The 21,861-nt window shown below is 39.2% G+C and overlaps 1 protein-coding gene across 5 annotated transcripts in view; it reads right to left on the minus strand.

Annotated features, from left to right (window-relative positions):
- Ano3 (anoctamin 3) overlaps positions 1-21,861 on the minus strand; it is a 245,044-nt gene that overhangs the window by 26,251 nt on the left and 196,932 nt on the right. For all 5 annotated transcript variants that reach the window (XM_052726591.1, XM_052726589.1, XM_052726590.1 and 2 more), the window contains 4 exons: positions 11,102-11,184; positions 10,569-10,709; positions 9,556-9,720; positions 186-222 (listed from right to left, as the gene is read on the minus strand). In XM_052726591.1, coding sequence (XP_052582551.1) covers positions 186-222; positions 9,556-9,720; positions 10,569-10,709; positions 11,102-11,184 — 426 coding nt within the window. The remainder of the gene's footprint in view (positions 1-185; positions 223-9,555; positions 9,721-10,568; positions 10,710-11,101; positions 11,185-21,861) is intronic.

Consider the following 21,861-nt stretch of genomic DNA (forward strand, 5'->3'; position numbering starts at 1 on the left):
TTCAGATGACACACTTTGCCTCCTTGTGTTGTCTGGTGTTGATTAATCTCCAGCCCCATTTCTCTCTGGTTATTTGCCAATTCTTGCATAACTGAAGACATAAAAATGGTAAAATATACACAATATCTAAAGACCAATATACAGTCATTTACTTACTGCAAGTAAAATATGGAAAATGAACTTACCTAAGTTAGTGAGGAGGTATGCAATTTTTTCGTAAGCCTGCAAAGGAGTATATAGATAAATATTATTCTGTTTTATATAGTGCTAGAATTGACATTCCTCAAAGAAGTCCTACAAGGAGGATACATTTTCAGAGAAGTAGAAGTATTTATTAACACAATATGTAGTGTTCTATACATGAATATACACACAAAATAGCTGACATGTGAATGAGTTTAGAAATACATGTGTATGTATATATGTAGACACCTTATGATCTGCAAAACAACTCTTTGTTGCTGTCTTTATGTTCATTGAATATCTACTCCCTAAACCTAAAACAAAAGTTAACAAAATTCATTCAGTTAGTTAATGGCTGAGATGTGATTCACAACTCTCTGCTGTGGTAATATATTGTGTCTCCCAATATACTCTGTGTCCTAATAAAACTTATCTGGGGTCAGAGAACAGAACAGTCACTAGATTAGACATAGAGGTCAGACAGTGGTGGCACACACCCTTAATCCTAGCATTCCAGAGACAGAAATCCATCTGGATCTCTGTGAGTTCAAGGCCACACTGGAAACAGAGTCAGGCATGGTGGCACCCATCTTTAATCTTAGCACTTGTGATCTCACGTCTTTGCTTGAGAAAGACGCATGCCTTTAATCCCAGGATTTGAGATCTCATGTCTTTCTTGGGAACGACACATGCTTTTAATCCCAGGAAGTGATGGCAGGAAGAAGAAAGGTATATAAGACATGAGAACCAGGAACTAGAGGCTTTTAAGCTTTTAGGTTTTTAGCAGCAGTTCAGCTGAGATACATTTGGGTGAGGACTCAGAAACTTTCAGACTGAGGATTTGTGGAAACAGGATTGGATGAGGATTTGTCGAGGTGAGGTTGGCTGTGGCTTGTTCTGCTTCTCTGTTCTTTCAGAATTCACCCCAATACCTGGCTCCCGAGTTTTTTCTATTAATAAGACCATTTAAGATTCATCTTACAGTTTGCCTCTTGAGCCTTAGGGGATCTGATGCCCTCTACTGGCCTGCTCAGGTACCCATACACAAGTGCCATATACACATCCAGACACCTATATATACATATAATGTAAATTAGAACACAACAAAACAATAGTCATACCTAAAGTATTAAAAATTCAAGGAATGTATCTGAATACTCAAAGAATTGTCTATATTCTCTGCCTGCTCTTTCAATAAAACTATCGCTATTTCATCTTAGCCATGATCCAAATCTACCTCTTTTTAAGATCAAGACTATCTAGAAAGAGATTATATTAAGTAAATACTCTTCTATCTCTAGTGCAGCATTTTGTTAGGACTTAATTTGATTTTTATTTTACTTCTACTCATGAGCTAACATTTTCAAATTTTTTTTTTTTTTTTTTTTTTTTTTGGTTTTTCGAGACAGGGTTTCTCTGTGTAGCTTTGCGCCTTTCCTGGAACTCACTTGGTAGTCCAGGCTGGCCTCGAACTCACAGAGATCCGCCTGGCTCTGCCTCCCGAGTGCTGGGATTAAAGGCGTGCGCCACCACCGCCCGGCACATTTTCAAATTTTAAACAAGATTTCTTTGATTTTGCAAGGACATGCTATTCTCAATGCACCATGCCCTTTTCCATGCCCCACAATGCACCATGCCCTTTTCCATGCCCCACAATGCACCACGCCTTTTTCTATGCCCCACAATAACCATGCCCTTTTCCATGGCCCCATTATACAGTCACATGACAGTAACAGGTCCTCCAAGGATTTTAACAGAATGAACTTTATCAGCTTACAAACAACATTTGACCAGCCAGTGTCTGTCAGCACTGAGCAGAATGTCCTCATGCAGCTTGAAAACCAATGCTGTTTAAATAGTTGCCATTTACAATATTTCACTTGTGCCAGCAACTTCCATGTAGTAATTATACAACAGTTTGTCAAGTAAGTATAACAACCCCATTTTACAGAATAGGAGACTGCGACTGAGAAGACCTGGCATGTGGCCTGATAGAATAAAATACTAAGCTAAACAACTGTCTCACTTATCCAGAGGGCCTAGTCCAGTACCATGGGGTCTCCTAAGCTATTGGTTCATAGTTCATGTGTTTCCACTAGTTTGGCTAGTTGTCTCTGTACTTTTTCCAGTCATGGTCTCGATATCTCTTGCTCATAGGATCCCTCCTCTCTCTTGTCAATTGGCCCCCAGGCAGTGAGACCAGGACCTGTCCTTAGTGCATGAGCCAGCCTTATGGAACCTAGTGCCTATGCTGAGACACTTTGCTCAGCTTTGGTGCAGCGAGGAGGGAATTGGACTTGCCCCATCTGAAGGTACCAGGCTCTGCTGATTTCTCAGGGGAGACCTTGCCTTGGAGGAGGTGGGAATTGAGGGGTGGGTTGTGGGGGAAGGCTGGGGGTGGGTGGGAGGAGGGGGGATAGGGGAATCCATGGTTGATATGTAAAACGAATAGAAAATCTCTTAATAAAAAAAGAATAAAATACTAAGAAGTACAGTAAGAATATTCTTTCATGAGCACCTTTTACCTCCTATGCATTGTCTTAGTACTTGGTACATATAACCCATCTATAAGTCTATGATGAAATATCTCTAGGGATGACAATAGCACTTGGAGGATAGTTATAAATTGCTGTTAGAAACTTATCCAGGGTAGTTCACAACCTGAATAGTCTAGACCCAAATGACACAGCTAATTGATAGCACCCACATGCTATACTCCACAGTCAGTCCATAAAATGAGTTGTTAAGTCCAACAATAAACGCAGGAAGAACCCATGACTTAAACATATTCAGATGTATGGTATATGGTAGCAACTGTGTAGAGAGAGCAGGTTGTCTGTGCGTGAATTTGACTATGTGAAGTGAAATGGCTGTATAACTGAGGGAGTTAAAAATGAGTAGGATCACAGACAACCCTTCTGGTTCTAACCCCTACACAGTACACTACATAGGATACCACAATGGGAGCTTTTAAAATTGCCCACTGTCACATGCAGTAAGCAGAATTTCTCTTGCTCATATACAGTTATTTTATTAAATATTCATCAATAATTTCTAATATGTTAAATAGTGTTTGGGAAAATCAAATAATCGATAACTGTGCAGACATAGTCTACATTTTTATGGAACTTAATTGCCAATGGGAAGGCACAAATGACCAATATGTATGTTAAGAGGTAAAGCCGGGTGGTGGTGGTCCATTTAATCCCAGCACTGGGGAGACAGAGGAAAGCAGATGTCTGTGAGTTCAAGACTAGCTTGGTCTACAGAGTGAGTTCCAGGACAGGCAGGGCTACACAGAGAAACCCTGTCTTGAAAAACAAAAACAAATAGGTTAGAAAAATACTACTTTACAGTAAGAAAACCTCTTGAAGAACATGGCACTTCCTTTAGAAGCAAGAAGGAATGTCAAGAAAAAAAATATGGACAGAGTAAATACCTCGGGAAAATGGACAAGAATGCAAAGGTCCTCAAATGGATAGTCACATCACAATGGCACAGACTTAGGACAGCAGTGGCAGAAATAGCAGAGCAAATTAGTGACCGGTAAACCAGAGTAATCCTGGAGGGAAACAGGTTTCTAGGGCATTGACGGCCATGACAATCATGTTAGAATTCATTCTGAGCTTAGATAGAATCAGCTTTCCAATAATGCTTTGTTGGTATATTATATAACAATAAACTGGGAAGAAAAGAGCAGTAAAAGCAGGAAAGGCCTATCAGGGAGTTCTACACCTGTTTTAGTATGTGTTGTCTCTGCATCAGAACAGAGCTGTCCAGCATCCACTGTGAAAATGAATTCTAGACAGACTTGCAGGGTCTAAGAGACTGATCATCTAGTATCTGTACCTTCTAGGTTCCTAGAAACCATGATCATAGACATAAACAAATCAAATAAGCACATTGCTCTTTTAAAAAGACAGGCCTTTTACTAAGTACATTTGGCATGAATTACTTTCCTAGTTAAGAGGTGTGGCCCAAATCTTTGACCTACCCTATTCTATAGTAGCCTATTTGACATAATTGGTGATGAGATACCTAGCCAAATGTATATTTGAGGTTTTCTGTTGCAGTGACTGGATCCTTGAAAGAAACAGGAATGTGTCCTCTGCTCTCTACAGTTGGAAGTCCAAGATGGAGAGGACTACAGAACTAATATGGATGATTTACATTAGCTAGCACATTAGAGCCCCCAATCCCCATATTATGTACTCTGTATACTAAGCACATTTTATGATCACAGAAGTACTCAAAGGAGGTCATTCTTTGATTTACATTAGCTAGCACATTAGAGTCCCCTATCCCCATATTATATACTCTGTATACTAAGCACATTTTATGATCACAGAAGTACTCAAAGGAGGTTGTTCTTTGACTGACTTCATAGTAAAGGTTTGGGTGACTTACTCCTGAAAGTCTCAAAGCACAGGACTACAACCCCTCAGATCTCTCTCTCTCTCTCTCTCTCTCTCTCTCTCTCTCTCTCTCTCTCTCTCTCTCTCTCTCTCTCTTACTTCTTCCTTCCTTCCATCCTTCCTTTCTTTCTTCCTTTTTCTCTTTCTTTTCTTTTGTGTCTTTGTTGAAGAATTATTCTTTAATTACAATGGCAAGCAGTTGTTATTTTACTATAATATGACAAAATCAGTTAAGGTTTAACTGTCAAGTAGCAGAAGTATGTTTTTGAACAATTTCACATTTTTGTTTTCATCACAGTACTTTTGGGAATGTTTCCAGATATAATAGGAGCTATGGTATGGACAACAACATGAATAGAGTAACAAAGTCAGAAAAGGGCCGGATCTAGGAAGCAACCATTTCTTCAAATTCTGTCCTTCCAGATTTTATGATATACGTTTGGCAAGTAGATGTTAAAACAAGAAATTGAAGTTTTAACTATGTTTGAATTATTTGTGATTTATTTTTTTGAAGATGCAGTTTCTCATCTTGGCTGTGTATCAGTATTATTTTACATCTCACAAATTAGTGATTTTAGGGGCTGACTGGATCAGAATCAACAGAGAATTTTAGAATGTTTTGTTTTCAATATGGTTTTTCTAACCACACAAAGGAGTTTCTGTAAGCAATTTGGTACATAGTTTGAATGGGACACACTTTTAAAATTACTTTCATGATTAGTATAATGGAATTGTGTTTAAATTTTGATTATAGTAGAACATATTTTTCTCCTCAGTTGAATATTTATTTAGAGATATGATATACCTCTTTCAAAATGTGCATATGTTGGGGAAGTACATATGTTTGGTTTAGTTTAAATTAAAATATATGCTGCAAACTTGAAAGACACTAAGAATATAATTCTAGTACAAAAATTAACTTGGTCACATAATATGCAGGCTATTAGAACATTTGGAAAGTAAAATCCCTACAATGTGCTCAAAGGGTACATTTTAAATTCTATGCCAGTATTAAAAAAAGACCTGGGGACCTAGATTAAAATATACCAACAAACAGCAACAAGAATAGGAAGCTATGGCCTTAGCTAAAGGAACTCAACATTTTAACGGTGAGAGAAAAGTATTAAGACAAGAAACAGAACAATGTTCACAAAGATATTGTTTAATTCCTCTAGTGATCCCATGGATGGGAACAACAGGCAGTTCAAGAACCTCGCCACAAGAGTAAAACAAAGAGATAATTCTATTCTACGTATGGGACCCAGAAAAAGCTTTATGGAGGAAGTGATCCTTAACTATTATTTTCAGTGATGAAGAGATATTCTCCAAGGATACCAAAGGAAAACAGAACATTCCAGACAGAGACAGCTCTGTGAATCAAGAAACTGGGGGTGTGAATTAGCAAAGCGCAGGAGGAGAAAAAGTGGTTTTTCATGCTAGAAGATAGACAAGAGAGGAAGGGAGGAAGACTGGGAGGGAGAGAGGGTGGGTGAGAGGGACAGAGGGAGGAGTGGTTGTAGACAAAAAAAGGAAAAACAGGCTTAAATAAAGCAGCTTCTCTTTCACTAAGCTAACAAGTCTATAATTTACATTGGAAGGAGGGAAAACCATTAAACAATCTCAGGTAAAAAAGAAAACCTTCAAATATGCAATTTACACAGATCCTTTCAACTTCTATGTGGCCAGTGAGAGGAGAAGGTCTGAGAAAATCACAGGAAGACTGAGTTCTTAGATGCCTATTGCTAAACTAAAAAGCAGATAGGAGAATGCTGAGCAGAGCCTTCATAATAGAGATTCAGAAACAAAATTCACAACAAGTGATCAGAATATGATAAAAAAGGAAAAAAATTCACCAGAACAGCATATGGTTTGTGGACTACCTTGTATTTCCTAAAGAGCCTGGAAGACTCCTGATTTAAAGACAAATGCTTAATGATTTAAAGTATTTTTCCATGCCTACATTTCATAAATTAATGCATTCAGATTAGAGTTGAAAAGCACATTAGACTAACAGAATACCTTTACTTAGGCTCAGACCTTTATAAGCACATTTTAAAGCTGCATATTGAATTTGACCTGAAAATAATAAGAGGTAGCTTTTGGATAGTCAGATGAACATTTTCATGATATAATATTTGACATTTTATTGCGTCCTTATTTGTATTAAGCTCTTAAATTAATCCTGTATATTCAGGTGAATTGGAAAGAGTGTCTAATAATTTGTGAGGTGCCTTAACAGTCTGGATAGGAAGCAAATATATAATTTCTGAAGAGCATTATTAACTTATACTGACTGACTCTGAGGAATGTAACGATGTTCACATTGGTTGAGCTGGCTCCATACTTACTTTGCTTATGCTAAACTCATTTACAATTCTTCTGAATGGTCTAGTTGTAAAGGAGAAGAAGAATTTATAATCCAATAATCTCTGAATTTTAATGTAAAAATGTCCAACAAACAAAAATACATGAAAGTAGAAAGCTGGTTGAGCCTGAGTTCTCCTAGCTCTGGGTATTTGATTTTCAGGATCAAAAAAGACTTTGGCTCCAGAGTCACTGAGTAGAGGTGGTGAGACTGTGGGGCTGTTAGACAACTGACTTGATGGCTATATTAGGACTGTCTTAGCTACCTTCTAAGTTCTTCACAGGTGGACATTCATTTTATTGACTTTACTCTTTTCTTTTTGTAAATAAAAAATATGTTAGCCTCTAACCAAAACAGACACTTAGTGAGAAAAAGTTGTCTCTAAACCATTTTTCTTTAAAATATTTTTTAGCTTTTATTGTGTGTGTGTGTTTGTGTGTGTGTGTGTGTGTGTGTGTGTGTGTGTGTGTGTGTGTGTGTGTGTGTATGTGTGTGGTGTTTTCCATATGTTTGTATTTGGAGGTGTGGGCTTGTCCACGCCATGGTTTGCACACAGAGGTCTGTACCTGTGCTCAGCTTCCACTTTGAGATATGGTCTCTTGGTGTTCGTTGCAGTGTATGGCCTGCTGACGAACCCAGGAACTTCCTGGGAGTGATCTGTCTCCGTCTCATATCTCCCTGTAGGAGAACTGCACTTATAGATACACACTACTATGCCCAACTTTACACAGGTTTTGGAGATTCAAATTCAGGTACATGTTTGTATGGCAACAGCTTCACCCATCTGCCCAGTCCCCACATCTGAAGTTTATGAGAAATAGCCAAAACTGCAGGTTCAAGAGTCAGGTGTGAGTCTAGCCAATGGTGGCAACTCAAGATAGAGAAGGTTGGCAGAATGAAGCCCAATTTAGGAGATTAGTGATAACAATTAGAACAGTGAAACTAGAGTCTGGTGCATTTGTGGGAACTTAGTCAAAGTTTGGTTTAGTAAGATTAAGAAATAAAAGAACCTTTTGTAAGAAACTTAGCTGAGGATAAATGTAACTTAGAATGGGATGTTTATATAGGTGTATACATATTCTAGAAAAATAGAATCAATGTTTTATATCATTTCTGTGTAACAGATACTATCTTTTATTTGTCATGTCTTATATGTTCAGATAAAGTTGCTTTTTATTGACAACAGCTCTTAAGAGCTAGCCCAAGCATCAGGAGGCTATTTCATAAAGAGACATTCCATTATGAGTCAACACTTACATGTGATTTTTGAAACAAAGATGTTCATTTTAGACATCATCACACAGTAACCTGATAGACTGATCATGTAGAGCCAAAGAAGATAAACTCCTGCATCCTGCAAGGATTGAGGTCCATGGGTGCAAAGGGGCTGAAGATAAGGCAAACATGCAGTTACTTGGGAAGAAATACTGATCAGTCAGAATGGGCTCGGCTTAGATGGCCGAGCTACAGCATTCTGGAAGCTCGGCATGTTTATTATATACAGTTGAACAGGGAGGCGGGTTTAGTTGATGCTGGCAGGAGATCCTCTGTAGGAGAGCAGTCTTCAGGCTCTAAGCAGCTTTGAGGAGAAAGCTTTGGTAGTCATTTTTGCACACACTATGGACATTTGCATTTGGACCAGGAGAGAAAGCTTTTCCATTTCCCTGAGCATAGCAACAAGGAGGCTTTGCTATTTCTGATGGGTCAAAAGCACTGGAGTCCTTGACTCAGCCGTGCTCATGTTAACAATACATATTCACTAGGACTTAACTTGCTTCCTACCATAACCCACACTTTAAAAATTGTGATAGTGTCTCTCACACACACAAACACACACATACACACACACACACACACACACACACACACACACACACACACACACACACACACAAACACATAAAGAGAGACAAAGAGAGAGAATGACTTAGCTCTAGAGAAAATGAAAGGGTGATACTGGGGCTTCACTCTGAGGTAGGTTTTCTTGTATCTTTCCAATAAATTCTTTTACTAGAGGGATGAATTTAAGTTTGATTTTTCTAATACAAACAATACCTCACTTGTTCAAAAAGTGCACAGCCCTTTCTCTAGCATATACCAAATAGTGAAACTGAGGTCACAAATACCCTGGTCTACAATGACACTGGGCAAGGAAGACAATACAATTGGCATTGGTTTTGATTTTAAAAAATCCATTGCAGGCTTGGCATGGTGCCACATGCCTTTAATTCCAGCACTCAGGAGGCATAGGCAGGTGGAGATCTGCGAGTTTTAGTTCATCCTGGTCTACATAGCGAGTCAAGCCCGCCAGTGCTATGTAATGAGACCCTGTCTCAAAAGAAAAAAATAATAATAATTCAGTGAATAATCCAAGGTGTATCAAATACTTCTTGTTAAAATGAGCTGTTTGTAACAGAATATATATATATATATATATATATATATATATATATATATATATATATATATAATGTAAGTGCGCGCACACACACACACACACACACACACACACACACGCATTTTAACACTGAGGAAATGTAGTCTTTTCTCACAGTCTTTGTGACTATTGAAAATGATGCCATAAACACTTACAAGATTCAGCAGCATGATGATTACGAAATTGATACAGACAGCAGCAGCAGAGGTGGCGAACTGCCAGTGCTGCTTGATGAAATTCCATTTGAATGATGCAAACTGTTCCATGACAACCAGACGGTACACGACCACTGCAAACACGGCTGTGATGACCAAGGAGATCTGCAGAGTAAGAGGGCAGAGAGGACACTTTGTCTTCTGTGTCACTGAACATGACAAGCCAACCACACATTGATACTCCCAAAGTTGAAAGTATTTGTCTTCCTGGGAGAAAAAATACATACATTATGTTGTCTCCTTTAAGGAAGGAAGTTAAACTAGACTTCGAAAGCAATGAAAGATTTAAGCTTAAACCTACAAATGCTATGAGGCGATATACTTTTAGTTAGCCAGATTGAAGCATTACATTTGCAAATATACTTCAAAACATCGTGCTTCATGTGCTAAGTACACACTTTATTCCATTAAATGAATAAATAGTAACTCGTTGCTACAGTATGCACCCAGCATCTGTAAAGCCCTCGATTCAATCCCCAGCACCCAAAGACTAAATGTAATAAAATAAATAAATTAGGTAATAAACAAAATCAAAACAGAAACAAGAAGCATTCAAGCTATTTTAGTATGGAAAATAGTTATACTAAAGTGCAAAATTCTGTCCCAAGCTCCTCTTTCAAATGGAATGCTTAGCTTTAAGGAGACATTTTGCTTGTAGAGACTAACTCTCAGAATTTCTACTTTATATTAGCTCTTCTTCCAATTAGTATTTATTCAAAGAGATGTTGAGATGCTCTAAGAAAATGTCACAAACTTGCTGTGGTTTCCAATTATAGGTTGTGTGTGTGTGTGTGTGTGTGTGTGTGTGTGTGTGTGTGTGTGTGTGTGTGTGAGATACAGGAAAGAGTAATTTTCTTTTGCATTCTCAGGAGTACAAAAACGAGTTGGCATGCCAGACTATCCTTCTCAACCTGGAATCCCACAACATTCTCATACCGATGACTATATTTTACCATGAAGAAGATTCCTGAGACAGACACAAGAAGGCGTGTGACTTTGTCGGATGAAGGCTGATGAGGCTCAGGTTTCCCTGTGATGGGGTTTATCACCTCCATTCTGTAATATTTTGCTTCAAACTGGGGGCGAAGTGTTTCCTATGAGAGAAACTAAGGTTACTTAAATAGCAAGTCCACAAATTTAAAAAAAAAAAGAATTTTCCCAGAATTAACACAAACTCTTAAACTCAGCCTGCTTTTGTGTCATTTGCTGAAAGATACAACCTTTTAAAGAACAATGTTACTTAAATTTCAAATAAAACCCTGGGTGTATTTTAATTAACACAATTTTCTATGCATCCACTCTAATAAAACATTATAGAAATGGTTTTAGCAATATATGCTTCATCCTTGATCCCTGTTACCCTCATGAAATGAGTAATCTTGTCAGTGTGTAGTAATGATATGTATCTGTCCCTGATCTGTGCATTGAGGAGCTCTAAGTTTTATGATTTCCCAGATTCCTTAACCCTGCCTTCCTGATATCTTACCTCCTCTTCTTCCCATTCAATAAGGTCCCAGGCATAGGTCAGTATACTTCTTCTTCTTTTCCAAAACTCAAGAAAGACTGTGGCTATAAAATATAACAACACCAATAATAATGATAATAATAATAATAATACAGTAATAATAATTCTCTGTCACAAACACACCACATTGTTTTCCTTCAGATTGGTATATTTTTATCGTATAATTAAACTGTTTAAAGTGATTAAGTTGTTATTAAATAAATACTGGAATTTGAATTTCTATCACCTTCCTTTCTGGTCTTTACATAATGCTGTCTGTATGTATGACTAAGGACAGGCAAATTTTAACACTGAAATTGGTGATATTTTTGTTGGCATGGTATATTGAAGTGATGCTGGGAGAGAAAGTCAAGATTAGAGAGCTAAATGCTGTTGTCTTTTTCATTCTTATTCAAAATTACCTCAAAACTTTAAATTTTCATCTATTAATGATAATCAAAACCTGATACTATTCTTCCAATACCGGAGAGAAGTGGTGGAAACAAAGAGATAAAGTACAAGGCCATCTTAATGGAAAGATGAGAAAAGAGATCAGAGATGATTCTCTAATGCGTACTTGGTTATGTACAAGCTGAAAAAGACTCAATGGAAAAAGTAAAGAAATGCCTCAATTATTATGTGAAGTTTCTGCATAAAAAAATATGTGAGAGACTGTGCTTGCAATTTACACCTTTGAGGATAGCTAAGAGCCCATCTGTACATTCCTAAATGTTTAATGTACTATCTGTACAAGTATCCATCTATTTTCTGTGCTTATATTTTGGTCAAGGCACTGTAACCTCAAAGATCATCATATCTAGCAGAAGAAGACACTGGTCTTCACAAATATAACATAAGAGTTATAATGAGGAAGATTTAGAGTGTAATTAGCAAAATACAATTTTAAGAAAAGTTCGGGTTGATGAAGCAAAGTCAGGTCTTTCAATGTGATTTCGTTCTTTTCTTGACATCAGTGCCAAAGAATGGGAAAGGGGGAGATTTTGAGATTTTTTTATTATGACTTACTTTTATAGTTAAAAGTCAGAATATATATTAGTTATTAAATACCATATTCAGTTACTTTATATTACATTTTAATCTCATTTTAAAATGTATACAATTCATTTTTATGTATTATTAATTTTATTTAGGAGATAATTAATCATCTCCTAAAATTTTCGAAAAGATAATGAAAATTATGATTACTCAGATTTGAATACAGAGGCAATACAAGCCTGTGTCTATAATCGTAGAGCCAGGGCTGGTGCTCTTTGTTGTGCAATCCTGGCTGGTGCCTGCAGGTTCTCTCTGCCATTCCTGGACATCCCATAAATACTATGTACTGATTTCTTGCAAAATCTTAAAAGAGTAGTAATGGCTAAAAGAGGCAACATCACCAGACTTCATTGATTAACAAACAAATGAGGTTTTCCCTGCACTGGGTTAGCTTTTAAAATAACAGACTACAACCACTATTACCAACAGAGGGATCTAAGACTTATAAGAGAAGTTGGATGGAAAGAAATGAGAGAGAGAGAGACGCACAGAGAGAGAGAGAGAGAGAGAGAGAGAGAGAGAGAGAGAGACAGACAGACAGACAGACAGACAGAGACAGAGAGAGAGAGAGAGAAAGAGAGAGAGAGAGAGAGAGAGAGAGAGAGAGAGAGAGAGAGAGAGAGAGAGAGAGAGAGAGAGAGAGAGAGAGAGAGAATGAATGAGGCGTAGTTTTAATTAAGTAATGATAAGATGCCATGACTTCTGGCCCAGAGCACTTTACATTTTTAATATGGACAATAACACAGAATGTTCAATCACATTTTAATTGACATTAGTCTCAGTCAAGGCCTACAGTTGAACTGTGTGAAATTGGCTCTTAACATCCTTACTAGCATGCACTTGAACAAGAGGCATCTAACAGAAAATCTAAATAAAATAAAAGTGGTCTTTAAAGATAGAAGTTTCAAAGCAATAAGGTTCAGGAACAGATACTGAATCTAGACAAGATGGCATTTTCATTGAACTCAATATTGAATTGGGCTGTGTGTTAAAAGTCCATTCTCAGCAAGACACATTCATTTCATGCATGGCTTATTTATTGGAGCTCTCAAGTGAATCCATATTCTTACTTTTTAAATTTAATTAGCAAGAAAGCGTCCAGAATAATTTAGTGTGTCAGACATAGAGGAAGGATGAAATTTATTACTTATAAATAACTACTAAACTTATTAATTAAATAAAAATATAACTTGAAAAATTATAACTGTCACTGCTTCTGGCGATCAGCCAAAGTGTAGTCTTTCTATACAGTGTATTCTTTCTTTAATGAAGGGATATTTTTACAAGTTCATACATACTTCAAAAATAGTAATACTGCACTTAGTTTATGGATTTTTGATGTATGTAATTTATACTTTATTTTTGTTTATTTATTTTATTAAGACATCTTTTATTCATTTTACATACCAATCAAAGATCCCCCTTTTCCCTCCTCTTGCCCCTCCAGCCTCCCCCTCCCAAACCATCCCCCATTGCCTCCTACCATAAGGTAAGACCTCCAATGGGGAGGTACATTTAGTCGAGGCAGGTCCAAGCCCCTCCCCCTGCCTCAAGGCTGTGGGAGGTATCCCACCACAGGTAGTGGGCTCCAAAAAGCCTGATCATGCACCAGAGATGGATTCTGATCCTACTGCCAGGGGGCCCCTTAAACAGATCAAGCTACACAACTGTCTCACTATGCAGAGGACCCAGGCCAGTCCCATGCAGGGTGCACAACGGTTGATCTAAATTTCATGTTTATTTATTTTTTATTTAAAATATTTTTTTCACTTTACATACCATCCCTAGTTCTCCCTTCATCCCCTTCTCCTGCCCCCTCCCATTTACTCCCATCCCACACCCTATCCAATCTTCAGAGGGGATAAGACCTCCCTTGGGTAGTCAACAAAATCTGGCATATCAAGTTGAGCCAGGGCTTAGCCCCTTCCCCCTGCATCGAGGCTGAACAGTTATCCCGCCATAAGGAATGGGTTCCAAAAAGCCAGTTCATGCACCTGGGATATTAAAAATGATTATGTATTATGTAATGTGATACGGTCATGCAAGCCCAACTCCCTACTGCTAACCATAGGAGTTAAAATTACTGGGACATCAAGAAATGCAAACCTGGGTGTTATTTATTTGTGGCGCTATTTACCATGTGAGAGAAAACACCAGGTACAATGAAACTCATTATAAGAGTTTTATTAGGGGAGGGTAAAGAGGTGGGCAATAAGCCCACTAGAAGCAAACAGTGTGGAAAAAGGCGGTGGGAGAATGGGTGGAATCTGCTTTTATAGGTCCCCCGAACATGCACATATGGACTTATGTAGCTACACCATGCATGTACACAGATTATTTGATCACATAGCACACAGATTATGTAGGACGCTAGGCCCTGGGATGACTAAGCATTCTGCCTACCTGATGGACAGTGCATTCATGGTCATGTAGCTGGGGAGTAGCTAGGAATTCTGACACTGGAGAAGACCACACTGTTGTTATGAGGTCTGGGCATGATGGAGCACATCCCAATCCCAGGACTAGGAGGCAGAGGCAGGTATATCTCTGTGAGTTCTAGGCCAGCCTTTTCTACACAGTGAATTCTAGGCTAGCCAGGATTGCATACTGAGACTCTGTCTCAAAACTAAACAACTCCAACAGTTTTAGAACACTTGTTTGGTGTTTTTGTTTTTTTGTTTGTTTGTTTGTTTTTAAGGCAGAATTTCTTTGTGTAGCTTTGGAGCCTATCCTGGCACTCACTCCGTAGACTAGGCTGGCCTCGAACTCACAGAGATCCACCTACCTCTGCCTCTCGAGTGCTGGGATTAAAGGCATTCGCCACCACTGCCCTGCTTTTTTTGTTTGTTTGTTTGTTTGTTTTTTGGAGTTTGTTTTCAATGATGGGCACAGACCTCACTCTACCACCATCTTACAATATCAAACAGAAGTAAATATTTTTTTTTCTTTTGAGACAGTTTCTCACTATGTATGTTAGGCTAGCCTTGAGCTTTCTGTATTGCTCCAGCTAGCCTCAAAACACTGAATATCCTGCTTCAGTCTTCAGACTGCTGCTGTTAGAGACATGAATTCACGTACACAGACAAAACTAATTAAGAAAAAGAACAAAGCAGATTAGATACATTACTTGGCTAGATCCTCATAACAACAGTGTGGTCTTCCCCAGGCTTGCATTTTTTGATGTCACAGGAATTTTAACTCCTGTGGTTAAGCAGTAGAGAGTTCAGCTTGTATGACCATTCGCGTTACATAATCAGTTTTAAGTTAGCTATCAGCACAAATGAGAAGCTCAGGGACTAGAAATGAACTGGCAAGTAGGCTGAGCAAAAACAAACAGAACCCTAAGCAGTTAGTTCCCTGGTAGATCTGTCTTATAGATGACTATAAGGAAACAGTGGTTTGGGATACAGCGGGGCAATTGCAGTGAATCCATAGCAGCTGAGGCACACAAGACCTCAGCAGGCTCAGGCCAAGGCAAAAGTCCGGCATGAAGCACAGAGGTGGGTTCCTGTAAGGAACGGAGGAAGCACTGAGTGAGTGAATTCCTGGGTGAACGTATTTTTGACATGAGCAAGGCCATGCAAGGACCCTGAGACCAATTGGTCCATGGTAAATTGGCAAAGACATTACTCTTATAGGCCAGGTTCAAGAGAGATGGCAAAGCTTTCCTCAGGAGTATGAGTATGAAGTTTTATGAGGGATTGATCAGTGTGTGGGAAGACTAGCAGTTACAGCTTCTGCCTCCTGGATGTTTACAGCCTGAGACTACTAACCTACAGAGGCCTTAGCTAACACTTCCCTATGTACTGTACCGAATAGAGATGAGGTTCTGGGCTGTGGTGGTAGTGATTGGAGAATCCCATCCAATGCCAGCTTCTTTGTATGTGTGTCTCTGTGAATGCCCTTTCTTCATCCCTTTGCTGGCCCTAGCCAGCGTTTCAGGACCCAAGCCTGAAGGGAAATGATAGGCACCCACCCTTAACTAAGAGACAACTGACCATTGAGAGCTTCTAGGAGAACAAAAGTCAGTTTCTGTTAAGACTGTACCTGAGAAGTTGAGCACACTCCAGTGGAAGGCCCCACATCAGTCTATAAGGGCTGCACAAATTATATTTGATTGGATTAAAAAAAATATACCAAGTTGAGTGGGTACAAAAGGGTGGAAGATCTGGGAGGAGTTTGGGAAAAGGGTAAATAATACTAAACCATACAGCACAAAATTCACAAACACCTAAAAAATACTTTTAATTAAAAAATGATAATTTTGGAGAGAGACCAGATTCTTTTCATTCTATTGCATTGCCTTGTCCAGCCTCGGTGTGAAGGTTTTTGTCTTGTCTTACTGTGTCTTGTATTTTGTCATGTTTGGTTGCTGTCTCTTGGAGGTTTGCACTTTTCTAAAGGGAAATGGAGTGGTGGCAGATCTGAGGAAGAGGGGAAGCAAAAGGAGCTAGGAGAAGTGAGGCAGGGGAACCTGTGGTCAGGGATGTATTTATGAGAGAGGTATTTATTTTAAATAAAAATAAATAGGTAATCATGGCTTGCTCTTAAAAGAGTGAAGATGTGACTTACTGGTTTAAATGTTGCCTAACATCATCCCAGAATAAAAAGCCAATTTCAAATGATGGGTGTGGAAGATGGTAACACAGTTAATGCTTTCCTTCTCTCAGAGATTATAGGATTCTTTCCGCCTGGTTCCAATACATCTCTCTGCCAGTCTCTCCTTATATAGCCCAGGTTAGCCTAGAACTCATGGTCTTTTTGTCTTGACTTGGATTATTGCTATGCATCACCACATCCTGAGAGAATTCCATTCTCACTAGAAGGAGTAGGATGCAGAAGGAGGTTGAATTGGCATCTAGTTCAGCACTGAATACAAGGCATGGGGTGCCATGGATTCAGCACTCCAAAGACCCATTTGACAAATAAAGTGTTTGGGTGGTAGCTCCACCTCAACCCCTGGCACCCTGGCATCCCTATACACAAAGAGCCTGGAATGTTTGGAAGGAATCTGGTGGAAGATCCACCTCAACTTCCTTCCCCATCTCTTTCCCTAAACCTATCCCTTCAAAGCCCACCAAATACATCTCATCCCCAAACGCACCCCTTCAAAGCCTGTCAAACACAGCTCCTCCCCTGGAGAGGCTCAAGACCACAACCACAGGGTATATAGGTGACGTCTCAGAAAACAGACAGGTGGTTCTTCCAGTCTGGCATCCCTGTCTTCTTTCTACAGGGTGGGGAATCACCTGGAAGCACTTTACCTATTAAACCTGTACTTTCTAATTCAGTCTGATTTGGTTTGCTGAGTCAGCGGAGAGGACTTCAGGAGGCCTAAAACTTATCAGAAAGCAGCAAAGACATTTTAGTTATCTCCTGGTAATCACTGGAGGGAAGCTTGGCATGCACAGTTGACTTTGTGATCCTGCGTGATTATCCAGTCTCTGAAGCAAGCAATGGATGAAAGAACACAGAAGCATTAATGACAAAGGCCCAGACAGGGTTTAGAAGATAGGAGTGTGGGGCATTGAGAGATATAGAAATTGGAATTGGGCAGATTCATTGTCCTTAGCATCTTACAGCCTGAAAAAAATTTAATGCTCCAACTGTGCCTCAGGCCATTTGCTTTAATAATACCTCTGGGAACAACCACATAACTTTACTTGTATTTTTTGAGACAGGGTCTCACTATATAGCTCTGGCTGTCTTAGAACTCACTATGTAGACTAGACTGGCCAGGACTCACTATGTAGATCAGGCTGGCCTTGAAATTAGAAACTCAGAAATTAATTTGCTTCTGCCTCCCAGGTGCTGGGATTAAAGGTGTGTGCACCACACCTGACTATGCATTAGTATTTTTTCAAAGCTCCTAAAGTTTTCTAATATGCAGTGAAAGTTACACACCATCTCCTAGGTAAAACAGTTGTACTGATAAAGAAATGAAACTGAAATCAACATCACACTTCTTGACATAGTAGAACCTCAGCACCAAAGCTGTAGATCAAACTGACATGAATAATGACTAACATTTTGTCTCAGTATGTAACTATATAGGAAGCACTTATGGATCATGTAATGCATACAACCCTTAATAACATCTGTAATGCTCAATTTCATAATTATTAACAAAAGTCTGCATGTCATCTATTATACATGATATGTGCTACACAGCAGTAATGATTATTGACTAGATTAGAAATTTGGGATTTTTAAAGCTGAAGTGAACTGTGAAAGTTAGCCTACTTCTCAGATTACTACCTTTCTACCCTGGGAAGCATCCCTCCGTGTTACTGGGTAGAATTGAGAATTGAGAGGCTGGCAGGTGAGAATGGAGAGCTGAGAGCAAGTTGTGATAATCATGATACTATTGTGAAATAAATGTCCTGGAGATGTGAGGAAACAGAAAAATGAGAAGAAATCAGATCCCATGGAACTCACAGGAGGGAGCCTGGAGTACAAAGACAAGACAGTGGCCCCAAATGAACATGGCCACAGGAGTGAGGCAGTGAAAAAGGGAAGGAGTGCACTAAAGCTTACTCATTAAAAAATAAAAATGCCTTAAGATAAAAAGTGTATGAAGTGAAGCCATGGTTAATTTTTAAGAGAGAGAAAAATGTCCATGCAGGGACAGATATGGGACAGTTTAGAAGTAGAATTGCACATAGGCATGTGTGTGCATAGATGTATAAGATATAGTACTATTATGAATATGTAATACTCAAAGAACATGTATCATATATTAATAGTAATTGTCTGGGAGAAGTAGATCACAGAGCACATGCATGTTCTGCAGAGTACAGGCCTGTATAAAGGAGCATGCTATGATCACATTCTTTCTCTACAGAGGAACACAGATTGTTCATGTTCATCATAAGGGACCAGGCACAGACTGTTCATGGTTCCTCATTTAGAGTGAATAGCTAGAGAACAGAATCACAGGGTCATGTAAAGGAGGTTAGGGGCTGATGTGGTTGGTTTCAAGTTATTTATTTATATGGAAGTCACAAAATAGAAGGCCTATAGTGATTGAGACATTCCTGACCCTCTCTGTAAGGTCAACAAACCTGTAAAAGAACTCACAATACTTAAGAGAGTTTCATTTGATTCTTTTCCATTTCTTAATCCATTCCTCTCTCTCTCCCTCTCTCTCTCTCTCTCTCTCTCTCTCTCTCTCTCTCTCTCTCTCTCTCTCTCTCTCTGTGTGTGTACACATGTATGTGGTTGTGCATACTCTGTGTGTGTGTGTTTGTGTGTACACATGTATGTGGTTGTGCATGCTCTGTGTGTGTGTGTGTGTACACATGTATGTGGTTGTGCATACCTGTACATATTCATGCAGAGGCCAGCAGAGGATATTGGGTCACTCTGCCTTTTGCCTTATTTATTTGAGGAAATGTCTCTCTGAATTTGGAACTAGACTGGCAGCCAGCAAATCCCAGCAATCTTCCTGTCTCTATACCTCCCCCAATGCCCCTCCACCACAGATCCCAAAGGGAAGGTTATGGGTACATGTGTGACCAGGCCCAGCTTTTTACATACCTGCTCAGATCTGAGTCAGATCTAATCCTTGTGCAGCACACATTCTTACTGCTAAGCTATCTCTCCAGGCCCTGACCTTGTTACCGTTTTCCATGCTAAATGGTCTATTAAGGTTTATTAAAAATGACTTGAGCTTCCAGGGGTTTGGCTGTCACTCCTTGTCTTGTGCTACTTGCATTATTCCAGGCTTTCATGTTATGCTACATGGAATTTCACTGGGATAGGGGGAAGACTCAGTCACTGACCAGAGACTCCCTCTTTCCTTGTCTGTTTCATGGTATCAAGTATCAAGCTCTATCTTATTTTGGAAAGAAAAATCTGCAAACTACTTTACTATATTTCTAAGGTGAAAGGGGTTTTGAAAAGCAGAGGAAAAGGATGAAGTCCAATTCCAAATGATGCTAAATATGTCTGTACCTGGAGAACAAAATGAAATTCCAGGTATTGTATTCATCAAAGGAGATAAAGCCTTGGAGCCTTCTCTGTGGAAAGCCCATCTGAAGCAGGCCGATTCAGAGCAGCAGACTGCCAGTTTGGACCTCACCCAAGTGCAACTGAAGACCTTCCTTTATTCCTAGGATTTATTTTCGGTAACATCCTCAATCATAAAGTGTTTTCCCTGTGCAGTATTGCAACACCATTACACACAGGGTAGAATTAGAGACCTTGTAGAGCAGGTTCTACAGTTAGAAAAAAAGGGCCATGAATATGGTACGCTTCCATGGGGTACATTCCTGTTTGTTTCTAAGCTAACATCTTATTGGAATGCAATAATGGCCTAGAGATGGCTTCTGGTCTGGAAAGCCTGTGAAAGAAGAATGTGTGTGAAGGGGAAGATCTGAAGGCTGACCTCAGCCCTGCCTACCTCAGAGAAACATACCTGGGACTAGTCTAGACTTGCTAGTCTTAGTTCAAACTCTTTCTCTAAGTTCACATTTAGTGTCTCACCCACACTCCCATCCTCTCTCATTCTCTAACATTAAGTAAGAGAGAAGATGCTAAAATAGTCACTCTTGCCAAGTTCTGGAACTATCTACAAGTTTCTGAAATCATTAACTGTTTTTTCCCTACTTCTTAGGAAAATGCACAGAGAAATAAGAAGCAGGAGGCTGAAGGAGGAGGGTCACTGAAGCCCATGATTTGAGCAGATATGAGGTGAGAAGAGAGAGCAGGAATGGCAGAGGAAGGGAGATAAAGGAGAGATGGTAGAAGGGGACTGGAGGAAGAACACTCACTATAATCTTGACTGGCAAAGACACCCAAGAATTTGAGCTTTGATTCTCACTCTCTTCCATGGTAAAAGTAGAGAAACAACTCCAGCAAGTTATCCTCTGGTCTCCACATGCATTTCTTGGCATGGGTGCAAAAGCATACACACACACACACACACACAAAAAAAAAAAAAAAAAAAAAAAAAAAAAAAAAAAAAAAAAAAAAAAAACCCTCACACACAAAATAATAAATTAATTAAATGTAATCAAAATAAAAAATAAAACTAAGAAATCCTGTGACTTAATTTGATTTTGCAATTTCTATATTAAATAGATATTGTAGTACCACTTATTGAAATTGAGATGGGTACTCACACTTCAGTTACTAAAGTATTAAATGTGCCTATACAAATATAAACATGCAGCTTTTTACCTTTGATTCTTTTTTTTAAATTTAATTTAATTTTATTTTACAATACAATTCAGTTCTACATATCAGCCACGGATTCCTTTGTTCTCCCCCCTCCCACCCCCCCTCCCCTTCCCCCCAGCCTACCCCCTATTCCCACCTCCTCCAGGGCAAAGCCTCCCCCTAGGACTGAGATCAACCTGGTAGACTCAGTCCAGGCAGGTCCAGTCCCCTCCTCCCAGGCCAAGCCAAGCAACCCTGTATAAGCCCCAGGTTTCAAACAGCCAACTCATGCAATGAGCACAGGACCCGGTCCCACTGCCTGGGTGCCTCCCAAACAGATGAAGCCAATCAACTGTCTCACCCGTTCAGAGGGCCTGACCTTTGATTCTTTTTAATAGATATCTTATTTTAAGTGTGTGTGTGTGTGTGTGTGTGTGTGTGTGTGTGTGTGTGTGTGTGTATGCACACATGTATGTGCATATGAGCAGATACTTACAGGACCAAAAAGAACGTTTGATACCCTG

Source organism: Peromyscus californicus, unplaced genomic scaffold (assembly GCF_007827085.1).
Source record: "Peromyscus californicus insignis strain IS unplaced genomic scaffold, ASM782708v3 Scaffold_7__1_contigs__length_154581171, whole genome shotgun sequence".
Taxonomy (NCBI): domain Eukaryota; kingdom Metazoa; phylum Chordata; class Mammalia; order Rodentia; family Cricetidae; genus Peromyscus; species Peromyscus californicus.